This window comes from Glycine soja, chromosome 7 (assembly GCF_004193775.1).
Source record: "Glycine soja cultivar W05 chromosome 7, ASM419377v2, whole genome shotgun sequence".
Lineage (NCBI taxonomy): Eukaryota > Viridiplantae > Streptophyta > Magnoliopsida > Fabales > Fabaceae > Glycine > Glycine soja.
This window is the reverse complement of record NC_041008.1, coordinates 19,354,250-19,372,476: the sequence shown is the minus strand read 5'-3', so window position 1 is coordinate 19,372,476 and position 18,227 is coordinate 19,354,250. Positions and strand designations below refer to the sequence as shown.

Below are 18,227 nucleotides of genomic sequence, written 5' to 3'. Positions count from 1 at the left end.
AAAATAATAATTAATATTTGTTGATAAAAAATATTTTTTAGAAATTATATATTTTTTTTCAATTTTAAACTTCCTAATAATAATAATAATAATAATAATGATTTACAGAAACAACGCAACGATAACAGTAAGTTAGCTATCATAATAATCAATGCATGAAGAAATTTCATCTTACCAATGATAAAGTTTGAGCACTAAAGCATTGAAAACAATATCATAGCAAGAACAACTCCACATTTGTTAATTTAAGTCATGTGTTTGGTGGTTTTGCCAATAAAAAATGGTCAGAATCATTCGAATAATATCACACTAGTATTTTAGTTAATTTATGTGTTCAGTGGTTTAATGTTTTAGTACGAGCAGTGCATGTGACAGAAACGAGCATAGCTTAAATAAGAAAGAAAAAAAATTAAGCTTTACTAACCTTGGAAAGATAAACTTGTTTTTCATTACAAAGAAGTACTAGTTCACGTTTCGGTCCCCCAAACCTTTGGACTGGACTAACATTTTCAAACAAACATTCTGAACCAATGCAAACCTTCAATATAAGACAATCAGCTTCTGCTGTTCTGTAGAACGGCGCAACAAATGTACATTTTCTTACCTCTTCAGAGCCTTCAGAACAGTCCAAATCTAAAAAGAAATATTGTATGAAACCATCATCCAAAGTCATCCTTAGCCACAACCGACTCTCACTTAAAATATTATGGAGAGTGATTTCACATTGTATACCAACGGGTAGTCCTGAAACAAAGGGAAGAGGATGTTCAAAGTCAATATTGGGAACACTTAGTTCTGCCTTTACATGTTTGATTGGTCCATGAAACACAAACTGCTTTAGGGAGAAGAACTTGAGACATGCTTCAAACTGAAGTGGACTGCAGGAAGCTCCATTGATGGAGGTGCTACTTAATACTTTCCCAAGTTCAACTAGGAAATTGGATGGCAAAGCTGAACTTTCTTTAAGGATAGATTCAACACGTAAATATAGACTACTCAACCTCTTTAATGTATGATTAATACAGCTGATTTCTTCTTTAGATATCCTGAGGGTATAAGTCAATAACATTAGCTCCAAGACATTCAATTCCTCTTCTGCAGAGAAACCTATAAACCTACTCATCAATTCTTTAACCCTCCTATCAAGCTTTCCCAGTTTGAATTCCAATTTTCCTATTCCCTGATAACACAACCCTTTTGCTGGAAGCAAATTGTTCCATACTTCTGCAAGTAGCTCTATTATCCGGAGATACAGTAAAGTAAATGCCAAAGCATCAGCATCACCAGATCCCAAAGAATCAAATTTCATAGTGGTTAACTCCTTCAAACACCTGCATCATTGACATCAGCACCCCAAGGGAAGCAATGATTAAAATAAACAAAAAGACATTATTAGATACATGCATGCTAAATTTAAACAATAAAAAAATGTCATATTTAAGTATGTTATAAGCTTGCAGGACATCTTAAATTTCATGCCTAGAAACTGAAGAAAGACACTACCGACTAACCAGAATCCCCATAATTTGTATGTAATGTAAACTCATCACACAATTATACACCGATATGCCCAAATTGAGTTATTGTAAGCGAAGTCTGTATACAGGTTTGGGATTAATTATATGCAACATACACATAATACAAATATCAGAAGAAGCAACAGCAAATGCCAAGGCACACATGTTAATGAAGTTGTACTACAATTCATTACCTCAAGGACCTTAGCACTTCATTTGTGTGACCTGACTGTATCCTCGGCCACATATCAGGGAGCTTTGCAAGGATGTAATTTATCAAGTTTGTAACTTCATTATACACCGATTGCTGTTGTTCTACCTGATCATTTGCTACCTCTTTTTGCTCCCTTGTGATATGTGAATCAATTTTGGAACCAATCACCTCATTGCTAGCAAAATTTGGAGCATCACCTTCAAATAAAGGAAACTGTTGCTCCCCTTCCCCAGGGTTAATATTTGTTGCAGAATACTCTGTAGATCTGCTTTTCTCACATAGGCAGGCCAAAAGGGCATCCCTATCCATGATATCACTAAAAGCATTATAAATTCTACCTAGGAATGTAACTGCATAAGAAAACATTACTGGTGGTATTCTGCCTACATCAGCATTCAAGAGTGCAGCAGATATAGAAAGAATTAACAGTGCAGCTATCCTTGCACTATTAAATTCTACATTTCCTTCCAAAGCAGTTTCTACCTGTCAAAGCAAAAAAAACAAAAAAAGTAATCAGTGCCACTCCTTCAAACAAATATAAGTATAGGAAAATACTTAGATACGGTACCATAAGTACTGTTGGTGTTGTCCTCCAATCAGATTTGGAGTTTCACCTAGATAATACGCAAAGACATTCAATGAATTCCTTTGTTTTGCATATTACCAAGGTGAAACTCCAAATTTGATTGGAGAACAGAACCAATGGAATTATATCTAAGTTTTGTCCATTAGGTATGTACTCCCTCAAATATAAGAAGAAAAAAAACATTTTTTCTAGGTTTCAAATTTAAGAAAATTTTAACTAATTTTATCTTATTTAATGTTACTATCTCTAAAATACTCCTCATTTAATTGAGGTGTTAGTTTAAATGACTCTTCTTTATTCCTGATATCAAGTTCCAATGAAGGATAAGTCGGGAAAAAATTACTTTTGATTGAAATTGGTGCAATTAAATGTGATTAGCTAACTTTCTCAATTAGTGTGAATTAGTTTTTTTTTTCTAATATTTGAGACCGGAAGGAGTATATCTGTTTCATTGACATGCAAAATATGCAAAATGTTCAAGAAGTTCTTGTATATGATTATATACTATAATCCAAATGAATGCACCTCTTCAAACATGTCCTTGATAATCAAGCTTACAAATTTCTTGTGATTTCGGCCCAGATGAGAAAAAGTAGAAAATACATCAGCTTCATCCTGGAAACATAAAAGTTAAAAAGTTAAACATATGAAAGATATAAAAAGTGGTTGTATTGAGAGTCTTGGCTCCGTCTTCTAAAAGACCAGGATTAAGAAGCATGTAATTGATAAAGCAAAGACAATATTTTGGATGGAATGAAAAGGGATAAGCTCAATATTTTTCTTATCCCTTTTTTATTTAAAAACCATCAAAACGAAGTGAAATGAATTTTTGGCAAGTAATGTAATAACAAACTTTAATCCTGCCTAGGGTAGCTTTGTTATTCTTAGCCGGTCCCAAGCCCGGATAAAAGGAGAGGGTTGTGTTAGGCTTTCGACAGCCAACGTTAAACTTTGTCGAATCTCTATGACATGGATCAATTACGTAATAATGTGAATGCTAGGTCATTGCCCGGAAGTAACGCGTTGTATGGCTCGAGTACAGTGTCAAAAGAGCAAGAGCTGCTGCATCGCCGCCCGGATGTAGTGAAAAGTAAGCAAGGGTTCCCACATTTTCGTGAACGGGTGTGGGTAAAGAAGCTAGTTCATGACAGGAGGATTCGCTTTGGTACATGGAATATAGGCACACTTACTGGAAAATCTATGGAAATAGTGGATGTTATGGTGAGGAGGAAGATCAATTTTATGTGCCTACAAGAAACTAAGTGGACAGGTGAAAAAGCGAAAGAATTAGACAACTCGGGATTTAAGCTGTGGTATACGGGAAAAATCAGATCAAGAAATGGGGTAGGGATTATTGTGGACAAGGAGTGGAAGAAGGATGTCGTGGATGTAAGAAGAGTAGGAGATCGTATCATAGTCTTAAAATTGGTAGTGGGACAGGACACCTTTAATGTTATTAGTGGGTACGCACCTCAGGTTGGGTTAGCAGAACACTTTAAGGTAAAATTTTGGGAGGATCTAGAAGGGGTACTTCAGGATATACCCCAAGGAGAGAAAGTTTTCCTAGGAGGGGATCTCAATGGACATGTAGGTAGCGTGACTAGAGGTTTTGAGGGGGTGCATGGGGGTTTTGGCCTAGGGGAGATGAATGGGGAGGATAAATCCATCTTGGAGTTTTCGGAGGCTTTGGATCTTTCTATAGCCAATACATGGTTTAAGAAAAGAGAGGAACATCTTATCACTTACAAAAGTGGAGGGACATGTTCTCAGATAGATTTCTTCCTTATCAGGAAGTCTGATAGGAAGTATTGCTTGAACTGTAAAGTTATCCCGGGAGAGAGCTTGACTACCCAACATAGAGTTTTGGTTATGGATGTAAGAATTAGAGATAGGGCAAAGAGAAGAAGTCCTCTGGTAGCACCAAGGATCAAATGGTGGCACTTGAAGGGTGAGAAACAAGGAATCTTCCAACAAAAGATATGGGAGGGTTGGTGTGGACAATCACAAGGAAGTGCAAATGATATGTGGAACAAGATGTCCCAAGAGATTATTAAAGTGGCTAAAGAGACGTTGGGTGAATCTAGAGGTTTTGGATCTAGGGGTAAAGAATCGTGGTGGTGGAATGAAAATGTCCAGAGCAAAGTTAGAGTAAAAAAGGAGTGTTTCAAGGAGTGGTCTAGGTGTAAAAATTCTGAAACTTGGGATAAGTATAAGATAGCTAGAAATGAAACCAAAAAGGCGGTGAGTGAGGCAAGAGCCTAAGCTTTTGACGGACTATACCAAGCTCTAGGAACCAGGGACGGAGAAAGATCTATATATAGACTTGCTAAGGGTAGAGAGAGGAAGACTAGAGATTTGGATCAAGTAAAGTGTGTTAAGGATGAAAAAGGCAAAGTCTTAGTGCATGAAAAAGATATCAAGGAAAGGTGGAAGGCGTATTTCCACAACTTATTTAATGATGGATATGGATATGACTCTAGCAGTCTAGACACAAGAGAAGAGGACCGGAACTATAAGTACTATCGTCGGATTCAGAAACAAGAAGTAAAGGAAGCGTTGAAAAGAATGAGTAATGGTAAGGCGGTGGGGCCAGACCACATACCTATTGAAGTGTGGAAAACTCTTGGAGATAGAGGTCTTGAGTGGCTCACCGAACTCTTTAACGAAATTATGAGGTCAAAACGCATGCCGGAGGAATGGAGGAGAAGCACGTTAGTGCCAATCTATAAGAACAAGGGGGATATACAAAATTGTGCAAATTATAGGGGAATCAAGCTCATGAGTCATACCATGAAATTATGGGAAAGAGTGATCGAACGGAGATTAAGAAAGGAGACTCAAGTTACTGAGAATCAATTTGGTTTCATGCCGGGAAGGTCGACCATGGAAGCGATTTATTTATTACGGCGGGTGATGGAGCAATATCGCATGGACCAACAAGACTTGCACTTGATTTTTATTGACTTGGAGAAAGCGTATGATAGAGTGCCTAGAGAGATTTTGTGGAAAGCTCTAGAGAAGAAAGGGGTTAGGGTTGCATATATTCGAGCTATCCAAGATATGTATGATAGGGTATCGACTAGTGTTAGGACACAGGGTGAAGAGTCAGACGATTTTCCCATCACAATTGGTTTGCATCAAGGGTCAACCCTTAGCTCCTACCTTTTTACCTTAATTCTGGATGTCCTCACGGAACAAATCCAAGAGATAGCGCCGAGATGCATGCTTTTTGCAGATGACATAGTCCTCCTTGGAGAGTCGAGGGAGGAGTTGAATGAGAGGTTGGAAACTTGGAGACGAGCTCTAGAAACACATGGCTTTCGCCTAAGCAGAAGCAAATCGGAGTATATGGAATGTAAGTTCAACAAAAGAAGGAGGGTTTCTAACTCAGAGGTGAAAATAGGAGACCATATTATCCCTCAAGTCACACGGTTTAAATATCTTGGGTCTGTAATACAGGATGATGGGGAAATTGAAGGGGATGTGAATCATCGCATTCAAGCAGGATAGATGAAATGGAGAAAAGCATCGGGGGTGTTATGTGATGCAAAGGTACCGATCAAGCTAAAGGGAAAGTTTTATCGGACTGCGGTAAGACCGGCGATTTTGTACGGAACAGAATGTTGGGCGGTCAAGAGCCAACATGAGAATAAAGTCGGTGTAGTGGAGATGAGGATGTTGCGGTGGATGTGTGGTAAGACTCGACAGGATAAAATTAGAAACGAAGCTATTAGAGAGAGGGTTGGAGTAGCGCCTATTGTAGAGAAGATGGTGGAAAATAGACTTAGGTGGTTTGGGCATGTAGAGAGAAGACCGGTAGACTCTGTAGTGGGGAGAGTAGACCAGATGGAGAGAAGACAAACAATTCGAGGCAGAGGAAGACCCAAAAAGACTATAAGAGAGGTTATAAAAAAGGATCTCGAAATTAATGGTTTGGATAGAAGTATGGTACTTGATAGAACATTATGGCGGAAGTTGATCCATGTAGCCGACCCCACCTAGTGGGATAAGGCGTTGTTGTTGTTGTTGTAATGTAATAACAAACTTTATCAACTGATGTAACATATTTTCGCAGATAAAACCCCTTTGCCTCTTGAAAATTAAAAATTTAACAAGAGATTTAGCATAGCCATTGAAAAAATAAGAGACAATTGGAACATAGTATAAAGCAAACCTGTGGATAACTGTCTAAACTTCCCAGAAGACTGTCAACAGATGATTTGAACAATGTCAGATAATTTAGCTTCACTACTTTAAGTATTTTCCTATCAGTATATCTTACATCCCAATTGTTATCTACCAAAGCACCAAGAAACTGCAAAATAAAATGAAACTTATGACTAATAACAATAATAAATTGCAACAAAGATTTAAAAAGGCAATGCCATTAGGTGAGTCAGTAAGAGAAAATTTCATCATTTTGGCAATGTAGGAGGTTTATTAAAAAGATTAAGATCGCTTAAGAATTCAACTCAGAAAAACACACTCAATATCCATAACTAGTCTCAAACCAAACGAAAAATACAACAACAACAACGCCTTATCCCACTAGGTGGGGTCGGCTACATGGATCAACTTCCGCCATAATGTTCTATCAAGTACCATACTTCTATCCAAATCATTAAGTTCGAGATCCTTCTTGATAACCTCTCTTATAGTCTTTTTGGGTCTTTCTCTGCCTCGAATTGTTTGTTTTCTCTCCATCTGGTCTACTCTCCTCACTATAGAGTCTACCGGTCTTCTCTCTACATGTCCAAACCACCTAAGTCTATTTTCCACCATCTTCTCTACAATAGGCGCTACTCCAACCCTTTCTCTAATAGTTCCGTTTCTAATTTTATCCTGTCGAGTCTTACCACACATCCACCGCAACATCCTCATCTCCGCTACACCTACTTTAGTCTCATGTTGGCTCTTGACCGCCCAACATTCTGTTCCGTACAAAATCGCCGGTCTTACCGCAGTCCGATAAAACTTTCCCTTTAGCTTGATCGGTACCTTTGCATCACATAACACCCCCGATGCTTTTCTCCATTTCATCCATCCTGCTTGAATGCGATGATTCACATCCCCTTCAATTTCTCCATCATCCTGTATTACAGACCCAAGATATTTAAACCGTGTGACTTGAGGGATAATATGGTCTCCTATTTTCACCTCTGAGTTAGATACCCTCCTACTTTTGTTGAACTTACATTCCATATACTCCGATTTGCTTCTGCTTAGGCGAAAGCCATGTGTTTCTAGAGCTCGTCTCCAAGTTTCCAACCTCTCATTCAACTCCTCCCTCGACTCTCCAAGGAGGACTATGTCATCTGCAAATCGCATGCATCTCGGCGCTATCTCTTGGATTTGTTCCGTGAGGACATCCAGAATTAAGGTAAAAAGGTAGGAGCTAAGGGTTGACCCTTGATGCAAACCAATTGTGATGGGAAAATCGTCTGACTCTTCACCCTGTGTCCTAACACTAGTCGATACCCTATCATACATATCTTGGATAGCTCGAATATATGCAACCCTAACCCCTTTCTTCTCTAGAGCTTTCCACAAAATCTCTCTAGGCACTCTATCATACGCTTTCTCCAAGTCAATAAAAATCAAGTGCAAGTCTTGTTGGTCCATGCGATATTGCTCCATCACCCGCCGTAATAAATAAATCGCTTCCATGGTCGACCTTCCCGGCATGAAACCAAATTGATTCTCAGTAACTTGAGTCTCCTTTCTTAATCTCCGGTCGATCACTCTTTTCCATAATTTCATGGTATGACTCATGAGCTTGATTCCCCTATAATTTGCACAATTTTGTATATCCCCCTTGTTCTTATAGATTGGCACTAACGTGCTTCTCCTCCATTCCTCCAGCATGCGTTTTGACCTCATAATTTCATTAAAGAGTTTGGTGAGTCACTCAAGACCTCTATCTCCAAGAGTTTTCCACACTTCAATAGGTATGTTGTCTGGCCCCACCGCCTTACCGTTACTCATTCTTTTCAACGCTTCCTTTACTTCCTGTTTCTGAATCCGACGATAATACTTATAGTTCCGGTCCTCTTCTCTTGTGTCTAGACTGCTAGAGTCGTATCCATATCCATCATTAAATAAGTTGTGGAAATACACCTTCCACCTTTTCTTGATATCTTTTTCATGCACTAAGACTTTGCCTTCTTCATCCTTAACACACTTTACGTGATCCAAATCTCTAGTCTTCCTCTCTCTACCCTTAGCAAGCCTATATATAGATCTTTCTCCGTCCCTGGTTCCTAGAGCTTGGTATAGTCCGTCAAAAGCTTGGGCTCTTGCCTCACTCACCGCCTTTTTGGTTTCATTTCTAGCTATCTTATACTTATCCCAAGTTTCAGAATTTCTACACCTAGACCACTCCTTGAAACACTCCTTTTTTACTCTAACTTTGCTCTGAACACTTTCATTCCACCACCACGATTCTTTACCCCTAGGTCCAAAACCTCTAGATTCACCCAACGTCTCTTTAGCCACTTTAATAATCTCTTGAGACGTCTTGTTCCACATATCATTTGCACTTCCTTGTGATTGTCCACACCATCCCTCCCATATCTTTTGTTGGAAGATTCCTTGTTTCTCACCCTTCAAGTGCCACCATTTGATCCTTGGTGCTACCATAGGACTTCTTCTCTTTGCCCTATCTCTAATTCTTACATCCATAACCAAAACTCTATGTTGGGTAGTCAAGCTCTCTCCCGGGATAACTTTACAGTTCAAGCAATACTTCCTATCAGACTTCCTGATAAGGAAGAAATCTATCTGAGAACATGTCCCTCCACTTTTGTAAGTGATAAGATGTTCCTCTCTTTTCTTAAACCATGTATTGGCTATAGAAAGATCCAAAGCCTCCGAAAACTCCAAGATGGATTTACCCTCCCCATTCATCTCCCCTAGGCCAAAACCCCCATGCACCCCCTCAAAACCTCTATCCACGCTACCTGCATGTCCATTGAGATCCCCTCCTAGGAAAATTTTCTCTCCTTGGGGTATATCCTGAAGTACCCCTTCTAGATCCTCCCAAAATTTTACCTTAAAGTGTTCTGCTAACCCAACCTGAGGTGCGTACCCACTAATAACATTAAAGGTGTCCTGTCCCACTACCAGTTTTAAGGCTATGATACGATCTCCTACTCTTCTTACATCTACGACATCCTTCTTCCACTCCTTGTCCACAATAATCCCTACCTCATTTCTTGATCTGATTTTTCCCGTATACCACAGCTTAAATCCCGAGTTGTCTAATTCTTTCGCTTTTTCACCTGTCCACTTAGTTTCTTGTAGGCACATAAAATTGATCTTCCTCCTCACCATAACATCCACTATTTCCATAGATTTTCCAGTAAGTGTGCCTATATTCCATGTACCAAAGCGAATCCTCCTGTCATGAACTAGCTTCTTTACCCACACTCGTTCACGAAAATGTGGGAACCCTTGCTTACTTTTCACTACATCCGGGCGGCGATGCAGCGACCCTTGCTCTTTTGACACTGTACTCGAGCCATACAGCGCGTTGCTTCCGGGCAACGACCTAGCATTTACATTATTACGTAATTGATCCATGTCATAGAAATTCAACAAAGTTTTACGTTGGCTGTCGAAAGCCTAACACAACCCTCTCCTTTTATCCGGGCTTGGGACCGGCTAAGAATACTCAAACCAAACGATAAATAGAAAATGAAAACTAGAGGACATTGTTTTAATTAAAAGTGAAAATAAAAAATGAAAATAGAAAACGTTTTCTCTAACCAAACAACACCTTATTAATTTGAAACCCAAATATAACCCTATTCATCTACCAGGAAAATAACCAAACCACTAGCATAACTCCTTAACCATAAAAAGAAATGGGATTCCCCCCCCCCCCCCCTATTTACAAATAATCACTAAATTTCGATTCTCCATACAGCAACAGGAAGGAGGTTTCATAATTAGGCCAACACGAGATGCATCTTGAAGCTTCAAAGAAAGGAAAAACCATAGGCACTAAAATATATACTGGACATAGAGCAAAATGATTAAAAAAGAATCAGAAACATACCATGTGCAAATGTTTTTCAAGAAGCTTTAAACGGCCATTAATTGCCATATGATGCAAGGTTTCTAAAGATTGTAACCGAACCACCTCCGATTCATCGTTCAAAACATCCATTAACGAGTCTAAGGCTTTACGCGCAAACTCAGAAGATAGGCTTGTCAGCGTGCGTAAGGACTCACATACAGACTTCCTCACCTTCAGGTAAGGCAGAAATGAAGTCAATAATATCATATAATCACATAAGGAAAAAACATTATAACTATCCCAGATATTTGCTGTCAATTTTCAGATGAATCTCTGCAAACAAGGGATTTTCAAAAGTTACCTCAAAGAACTCATCCTCAAGTCCATGAACTAGTGCACCAGCAACATTAGTTGCCAACATGACAAATTGTTCAGATGTGCGCTGACCCAGAGTTTCCTTTTGCTTTCCATGCCCTGAAACTCTCTTTGATAAACTTTGCAACAGAAGATCCTCCGATACCATTTCCATCTTTCTGAGGCCACTAAATGCTTCAACCCTGACCTTCATGTTCATATCTCTTGCCATGGAGCATAGCTATATGCACATACAGTGAATGTGTTATGAGATATTGAGGGATCAACCAACAACTGTCAGAAATGCTAGAAAACTCAAACAGAAACTAAACACCAAAAAATTAGGGATATATGCAACCCACAGTATAGGAGTATACCTTGGCAAATATGTCGTTGGACCAATAGGCTTTCATGTCTGAGTTAGAAGCTGCCAACATCAGACCCCATGAAGCCACCTGGAACATAACAGTTTACATCATTCAAACACTAACCACCATCAACTAGCTAAAAACCCCAGAAGTTTCATGAGATTAAACAAAACCCCCTTATTTTTTCTAACCCAACACTAACCTTAACACAACATCTGATGACACACACTGAGATATCTGATTTTATCATTTCTAATATTCCCGCAACACCATAACTAGCAATAATTAAAGAGGAGTAAAAACTTGGTTTAGTTAGTCATCAGTCATCTAAAGACCCTACATCACATTGGCTCTTGTTTGTAGGTGATCAATAATCAATAATAGGTGATATCAAATCAGTCCTTCAATGCTGTAAACCCACATGTGCCTTCCAAAAAATATTCTCCAGATCACATTTGTCCTTCGTTCATATATCCAATTGGTCTTCAAATTGCAATTAATAGGAACGGCTGGAACACCATTAGTTTGGTCCACTAGAAGACCAATTTCATGGCATTAACTGACACTGAAATACTACTCTAATATCACCATGGTTTTAAATGCGATTTACTGCAGTTATAAAAATCTCAGTAATTTGCCCAGAATTTCAATAACAATTTAAAGCCATGATCATCACTATATATAGGCAACATGTAGTCATGTATAATTGAAATACGTTTTAATACAAGATCATTTTAAACATTTCCTCTAAAACAATAATATTTTCAAAGTCACCCACGACGAGGAATTTGTGTTCAAACCTAAAACTAGGTTCACAATGCTCCTCCAAGTTTCAAATTTTGTTCACATCTGTCTTTCATATTTTTTAAAAAGTTCACAATAGTTCTTCATGTTTTTAAAGTACTCAACTTAGTCATTACTTAAGGGTCAGATAAACGTCTTTTATCGTTTCAGACCACCTCTGTTAACTGAAGGACTAAATTGACTCTATTTGTAAATGTTAGCAATTAAAAAAACTTCTAAAACATAAAAGTTCAGATAAACGTCTTTTATCGTTTCAGACCACCTCTGTTAACTAAAGGACTAAATTGACTCTATTTGTAAATGTTAGCAATTAGAAAAACTTCGGAAACATAGAGGATCATGTATTTCACTTAAAAGTTAATTTACTTTTATAAATAAATTTATATATATATATATATATATATAATAAATTATATTTTTTCAATTTATCCTTTTTTATTTACATATCTAAATTAAATTTTAATTAAAATAATTTTATATCACCATAAATAATAAATAATAAATAATAAATAAAGGCTCCACTGTCAATAAAGAAATAAAATGACAAAAAGGTATAATACATAAGTCAATTCTAGTTTTTTTTTTAATAAATAAAATCAGTTCATGATTAAAATAGTATATGCAAGTTTAAACTTAATTACTCTGTCAATGAATAAATAAAATCACAAAAAAAAACAGTAAAAACCAATAACCTAATATTGATTAAAAGAAAAACCCAACATCTGACAAAAGAATTCAAGTGGAATTCCTGATCTATTTTATCAAATTTAAACTCAAAATGAAATCAAAAGTTAAAGTGAGAGACAGAAAAGAAAAGAAGAGAGTGAGAGTTGTAACGCGAAATCTTACCACGCGAACCGCAGAGAACCTAACGGAAGGATCCACATCCCGAAGCAGCCGGACGGCGCGTCGATAACACGCGTCCACCAACCCAACGTCTTTCGATTCTCCGCCGCGCTCGCAGAAACCGACGAGCCCTTCCAGCGCCGAGGCTCGCACGTGCGGGAAAGGGTCCTTCGTGAACCCTAACAGCACCCCGAGCAGCAAACCGTGCCGAACCTCGAACTCCGCACCCGCGTTTCGGAGCATCCACGCGCGCACGGGCACGGACGCGCCAAAGCACAGCGACGCGAAGCGCGTGTCGTCGAGGTTGAGGCGCGTGAGCGAGATGGCAAGGGCCTCCACGGCGAGGCGCTGCGGGGACGGGAGGAGGGGAGGTGAGAGGGCGAGGTCGGGGCGGAGCGCGGCAGCGTCGGAGAGGAGCTTGAGCGCGTGGTGAGAGGGGGAGCGCGCTAGGGTTTCGAGGATGGAGGAAACGGTGTGTTGTGGGGTTGAAGGGTGGAGGAGCAGGGAACGCATGGTGCAGAGCGTGCGGAGAGAGAGAGGTTGTTCGGAAGTGTCATTTTGTTCGGCCATTGCTGGAAACTGAAAGTGACCGTCCCGGTGGTGGTGGTGGCGGCGGTGGCTATGGTGGAGGAGAAAGTATTTAGTTTTGGTTAATTTTGTTTTTACACTGGAGACAACTTTTTAATGGAGGGAATGACTATTTTTTTTAGTTTTGGCCCTGTATGGAAAGAAACTGTGAGAGAAAAACAATTGAAATGAAAATGAAAAAGCAAGGAAAAATATAGTTCATTTTTATTTAGAGTTTAATTTTTTTCTATTTTTCTTTAATAAATAATTAAATGGCAGAGAGACATTATTATTTTGTATTTTCTTTCTCCATCCAACAGATATGAAAGTGAATCATGTTAACAAAATGGATATCTCATAATTGGCTTAACATTAAAAAATAATTAAATATATTGTGTATGAGCAATGTTAGTAATAATGCAATATTTTATTTAACATAATTGTTTTAATTATTTAAAAATTTGGTCAACACTTCGATTCTATTTTTTTGTGTATTAAAAAATGTTTGTTTGAATTTAGAAGAAATCCACTTCTTAATCTTTAGTTTTTTTTTTATCAAGGGATATCTTAGATTTGTAAAAAAAATTAAAATAAAAAACATATACATTTTATTACATTATACATTATTGATTAAAATTTATTAAAAATTTAAAATTAAAATATTATATACATATCCATTCATTAAATAAAAAGTTAATGATAGAGAAATCTAATTGTGGCTCATCTCTCCTACTCAGTGTTCATGGTTTACCTTTACTTCTTAAGTGAGTATAAGTAATCCATGAGAGAGCTGTGTTTAGAGCCGTCAAAATGGGTCTCGGTCCGTGGGCCAGCGGGTTAGAGGTGAGCCAGACTTAATTTTTTAAAAAAAAATCGATACTAGCAACTTTTCAGCCCAACCCACTTAGCCTGTGGGTTAGGTGGGCTCAACCCATGGGTTGGTGGGCCAGCCCGTCAACCAATCAAATTTAAATAATATATTATTTTATTTTATTATTATTATAAATTTATAATTGTTAAGAAATTAAATTTTTATATTGTAGCTAGTCACCCAATTGGCAATTCATATTCAGTAATAGAGCAAGCCCAAACAATAGTCAAGCCCAATTGAATTAGCAATTGTTAATTTGTTAATGGTCCGCAACGCATACGCAAAGCCTCCACCTTTCTTAATTCCTTTGCAACCTAAAGCAACACCAACACATTTGACATTACGCTTACCCACAGACAGAAAAGAGAAAAGTAGAAGACCTAAACGGCAACAAGTCAAGAAAAGTTACGAAACCTAAATTCCTAATAGTGCGAATTGTGAAAATTGATCTGGCGGCACCTCCACCACACGAGCCACCGACGGATGACCTCCGAATGCTCGATTGTCCGTCACCACGGCACCGACCTTCCTCTTCCACCTCGTTTCAGTCGTTTGTGTCGTCGTTGTGGTCGACCTCCAAAACGGTAATTTCTCTCCTATTTTCATGCTTTTAATTCTTTCCTTTTCTTTGTTAAATGTTAATTATTCTTGATGTATTGAATCTGAGTTGAATGGCTTCTAACTGTGAACCGAGTTGAATCCGAGTTTAATTTCTTTCTTTTTCTTTGTTAACTACATGTGCCTTAGATTGATGGAAATGGCTTCTCAAACTGTAAATCGAGTTGACTCTGTTGATGATATTAAGTTTATCGAAGATGAGGAAGAAGCCAGGGTTGAACCTAAACCAAATGCAAAGGAGAACAGAGGTGACAATACTGAAAAAGAGAGTAAAAAAGTTAAGGTTTGCACTTCTATAGCTGGGAAATATTTTACTAAAATTGGTGCGATAGATGGTAAAGAAAAGGCAGAATGCAATGCATGTGGGCAACAATATGTAATTGGTGGGAGTAAAGTAGGTACTTTACATTTATTGCGTCATACTAAGCTCTTGTGTAAAAAGAAAGTTAAATTTCATGATGTGGGGGAATGATAATTGATCATGCTGGAAAGTTAAGATCTAGGGAAGTTGACCAAAGGCGTGTTCTTGAGCTTCTAACAATGTGTATTGTTCGACATGGTTTGCCATTTAACTTTGTTGAATATAAATGGGTTAGGGAATTACTTTCATATATAAATTCTGATGTTAAGCATGTATGTAGGAACACATTGGTGTCTAGTTTGCTGAAGCTTCGTGGTGAGATGGAAGAAAAATTAAAATATGCAATTCATAAATGTCATAATAGAATTTGTTTGACATCTGATTGTTGGATTGCTTGTACTCAAGAGGGGTATATCTGTTTAACAGCACATTTTGTTGATAATAATTGAAAATTGAATAGTAAGATTCTTGCTTTTTGTAAATTGGAGCCTCCTCACACCGGTGAAGATTTGGCAAACAAAGTGTTTGAAGTCTTGACTGAATGGGAAATTGATAGGAAAATATTTTCCATTACTTTAGACAATGCTAGTGCTAATGATCGTATGCAAGAACTTTTGGGTGTGCAATTAAGATTGCAAAATAGCTTGTTGTGTGATAGTGAATTTTTGCATGTGAGGTGTTGTGCCCATGTGTTGAATCTTATAGTTCAAGATGGATTAAAAGTGGCTGAAGTTTCTTTACAAAAAATTAGAGACAACATTAAATATGTGAGAGCATCAGAGTCAAGAAAAATAGTATTTACCGAATGTATTGCTCAAGTGAGAGGTATTGATACTAAAGTGGGCTTGAGGTCGGATGTGCCTACTCGGTGGAATTCTACTTATATCATGCTTGAGAGTGCTCTTAGGTATCGTCGTGCTTTTGCAAGTTTCACTATTCATGATACAAAATACAAATGTTATCCATCTAATAAGGAATGGAAAAGAGCTGAAAAATTGTGTGAATTTTTTAAGCCATTTTATAAGATGACTAATTTGATTTCAGGTATATTTTTTCAAACTTCATAATTATAATAAATAGTTTCAGATTTATATTTATAGTTTAATTATCTTATTTGAATTTTTTTTAGGTACATCTTATCCAACTTCCAATGAATACTTCATGCAAGTATGGAAAATTGAATGGTTGTTGCGAGAAACACTTAAGTGTGATGATCCAGTATTGCAAAATATGGCAGTGTTGATGATGGAAAAGTTTGGCAAGTATTGGAGTGACTATAATGTCATTTTTTCAATTGCTATGATTGTTGATCCACGGATGAAGCTTGAAGCACTTCGGTTTTACTATTCAAAGCTTGATGCTTCTACTTGTGATGAAAAGATTAATAACATAAAAGAGAAGATGTACAAGCTCTTTGATGAATATGAGAGTGTAAAGTCAAGTTCATCTACTGCATCAAGTTCTCAACAACCTACTGTTGAAGAAGATTTCAGTATAGAAGAAAATCAAGAGATGGATTATCCATATAATGTTAGTCTTTTCTTTTGTTTAATTATTTAAGTTTTTTATTATTCAATTTATTTAATTTATTTTTTCTCTTATATTGTCATAGGAATATATCAATTATGTGAGCCAAAATGTTAATGTCAATGACAAGTCTGAATTAGATCTCTATTTGGCTGAGACATCGTTTCAGCCAAAGTTTTTTCCTAAGTTGGATATTCTGAGTTATTGGAAGGATCGCCAAGAACGTTATCCAAATCTTTGTAGATTGGCATGTGAGGTGTTAAGCATTCCTATAACAACTGTTGTTAGTGAATCGACATTTAGCATTGGTGCTCGTGTGCTAAACAAGTATCGCGCTAGTCTTCTTCCTTCCAATGTTCAAGCACTAATTTTAACCCAAAATTGGATAAATGGTTTTGAAGATATTGGTAATTTACATTTCTTTTTCCATAATTTTTAGTTTGTTATTGGTGTGCTATTTTATTTATTTGACTTATTAATGATATTGTTTATTTATTTTTTTTGTCTTTGTAGATGAAATTAATGGTGATGTTGAGAAAGAAGAGGAAGTTGTTCTGGATTTCACAGTCTATGATTCTAATGTTTAATTTCAATAGTTTAGAAGTTTATTTTTGATGACATTTAAATTTCAATTATCTTAATGTTGATTGTTTATTTTGAAGACTTCAATCACTTTAATATTGAATGTTTGGATTTGATTTAGTTTGGTTTTTATATTGGGTTTTATTTTAAGTTGTTTGGAATAATTTTTTTTTTTTACAAAAAAAGGCAGAAAAGTGGGCTAGCCCGCATAACCCACCAACCCGTGGTGGGCCGGGCCGGGCTGACATTTTGTTAGCCCACATAAAAGTGGGCCGAGCTGGGCTAGCCCACTTTTAGCTCAACCCGTTGCGGGCCAGCCCATGTGGGTTGGGTTGACCCGTTTTGACAACTCTAGCTGTGTTGATCGTTGACCAAAGCAAAATGACAAAATAGCCATAATGATATTTTTCAAAACTGCAGAGTAATTTTGATAACTGATAATTAGATGTCTGCTTAACAAAATAGCCATAATGATAATTTTGATAACTGATAATTAGATGTTTGCTTAACAAAATAGCCATAATGATAATTTTGATAACTGATAATTAGATGTTTGCTTACTAAACTTGTGTAATCACCCTACTCAAACCATAACCATAACCATAGGGAAATTCTTTGCTTACTGGCAGTAGTAGCAGAGCTTTTATAAAATAATTCGATTCAGTTCAATTTTAGGATTGCTCATTTATCACAATAAGTTGTGTTAGAACAAAGGATGAAAGTTTGAAAAAAAAGGAAAAAAAAAAGAAGAAAAAAAAGGCTTCAAGTCCCACATCGCTCAGGATAAACACTTGAATAGTGTTTCACTCCCTATATATAGAGAACTCATTTCTTCATTTTTCCTTGTCCCAGTTGAGAAGCATTTCCTCAACTTTTCTTTCTCCCTCCCATTTTTCAGCCGATGCATTTCCAGCAAACTTCTCCCTCTTTCTTTCTGTCGCTCTAAAATTTTGGTTGGCTATAATAGTGACTTTTTAAGTCATATTTTCGGT

At 37.3% G+C, this 18,227-nt stretch overlaps 1 protein-coding gene across 4 annotated transcripts; it reads right to left on the bottom strand.

The window, feature by feature from the left end:
• Positions 1-393: 393 nt before the first annotated feature.
• LOC114419130 (protein SIEL) lies at positions 394-13,442 on the bottom strand. 4 transcript variants are annotated; one of them, XM_028384741.1, is made up of 8 exons: positions 12,713-13,442; positions 11,069-11,146; positions 10,699-10,932; positions 10,377-10,568; positions 6,492-6,632; positions 2,843-2,932; positions 1,712-2,214; positions 394-1,331 (listed from the first exon to the last, which is right to left on the bottom strand). In XM_028384741.1, exons 1-8 carry the CDS (start codon positions 13,277-13,279, stop codon positions 410-412), a joined length of 2,727 nt encoding a protein of 908 aa, XP_028240542.1. In that variant the 5' UTR covers positions 13,280-13,442; the 3' UTR covers positions 394-409. The 4 variants fall into 4 exon arrangements, with proteins under 4 accessions (XP_028240542.1, XP_028240543.1, XP_028240544.1 ...); XM_028384742.1 differs by having other exon boundaries at positions 2,876-2,932; XM_028384743.1 differs by lacking the exon at positions 6,492-6,632.
• Between the last annotated feature and the right edge of the window lie 4,785 nt (positions 13,443-18,227).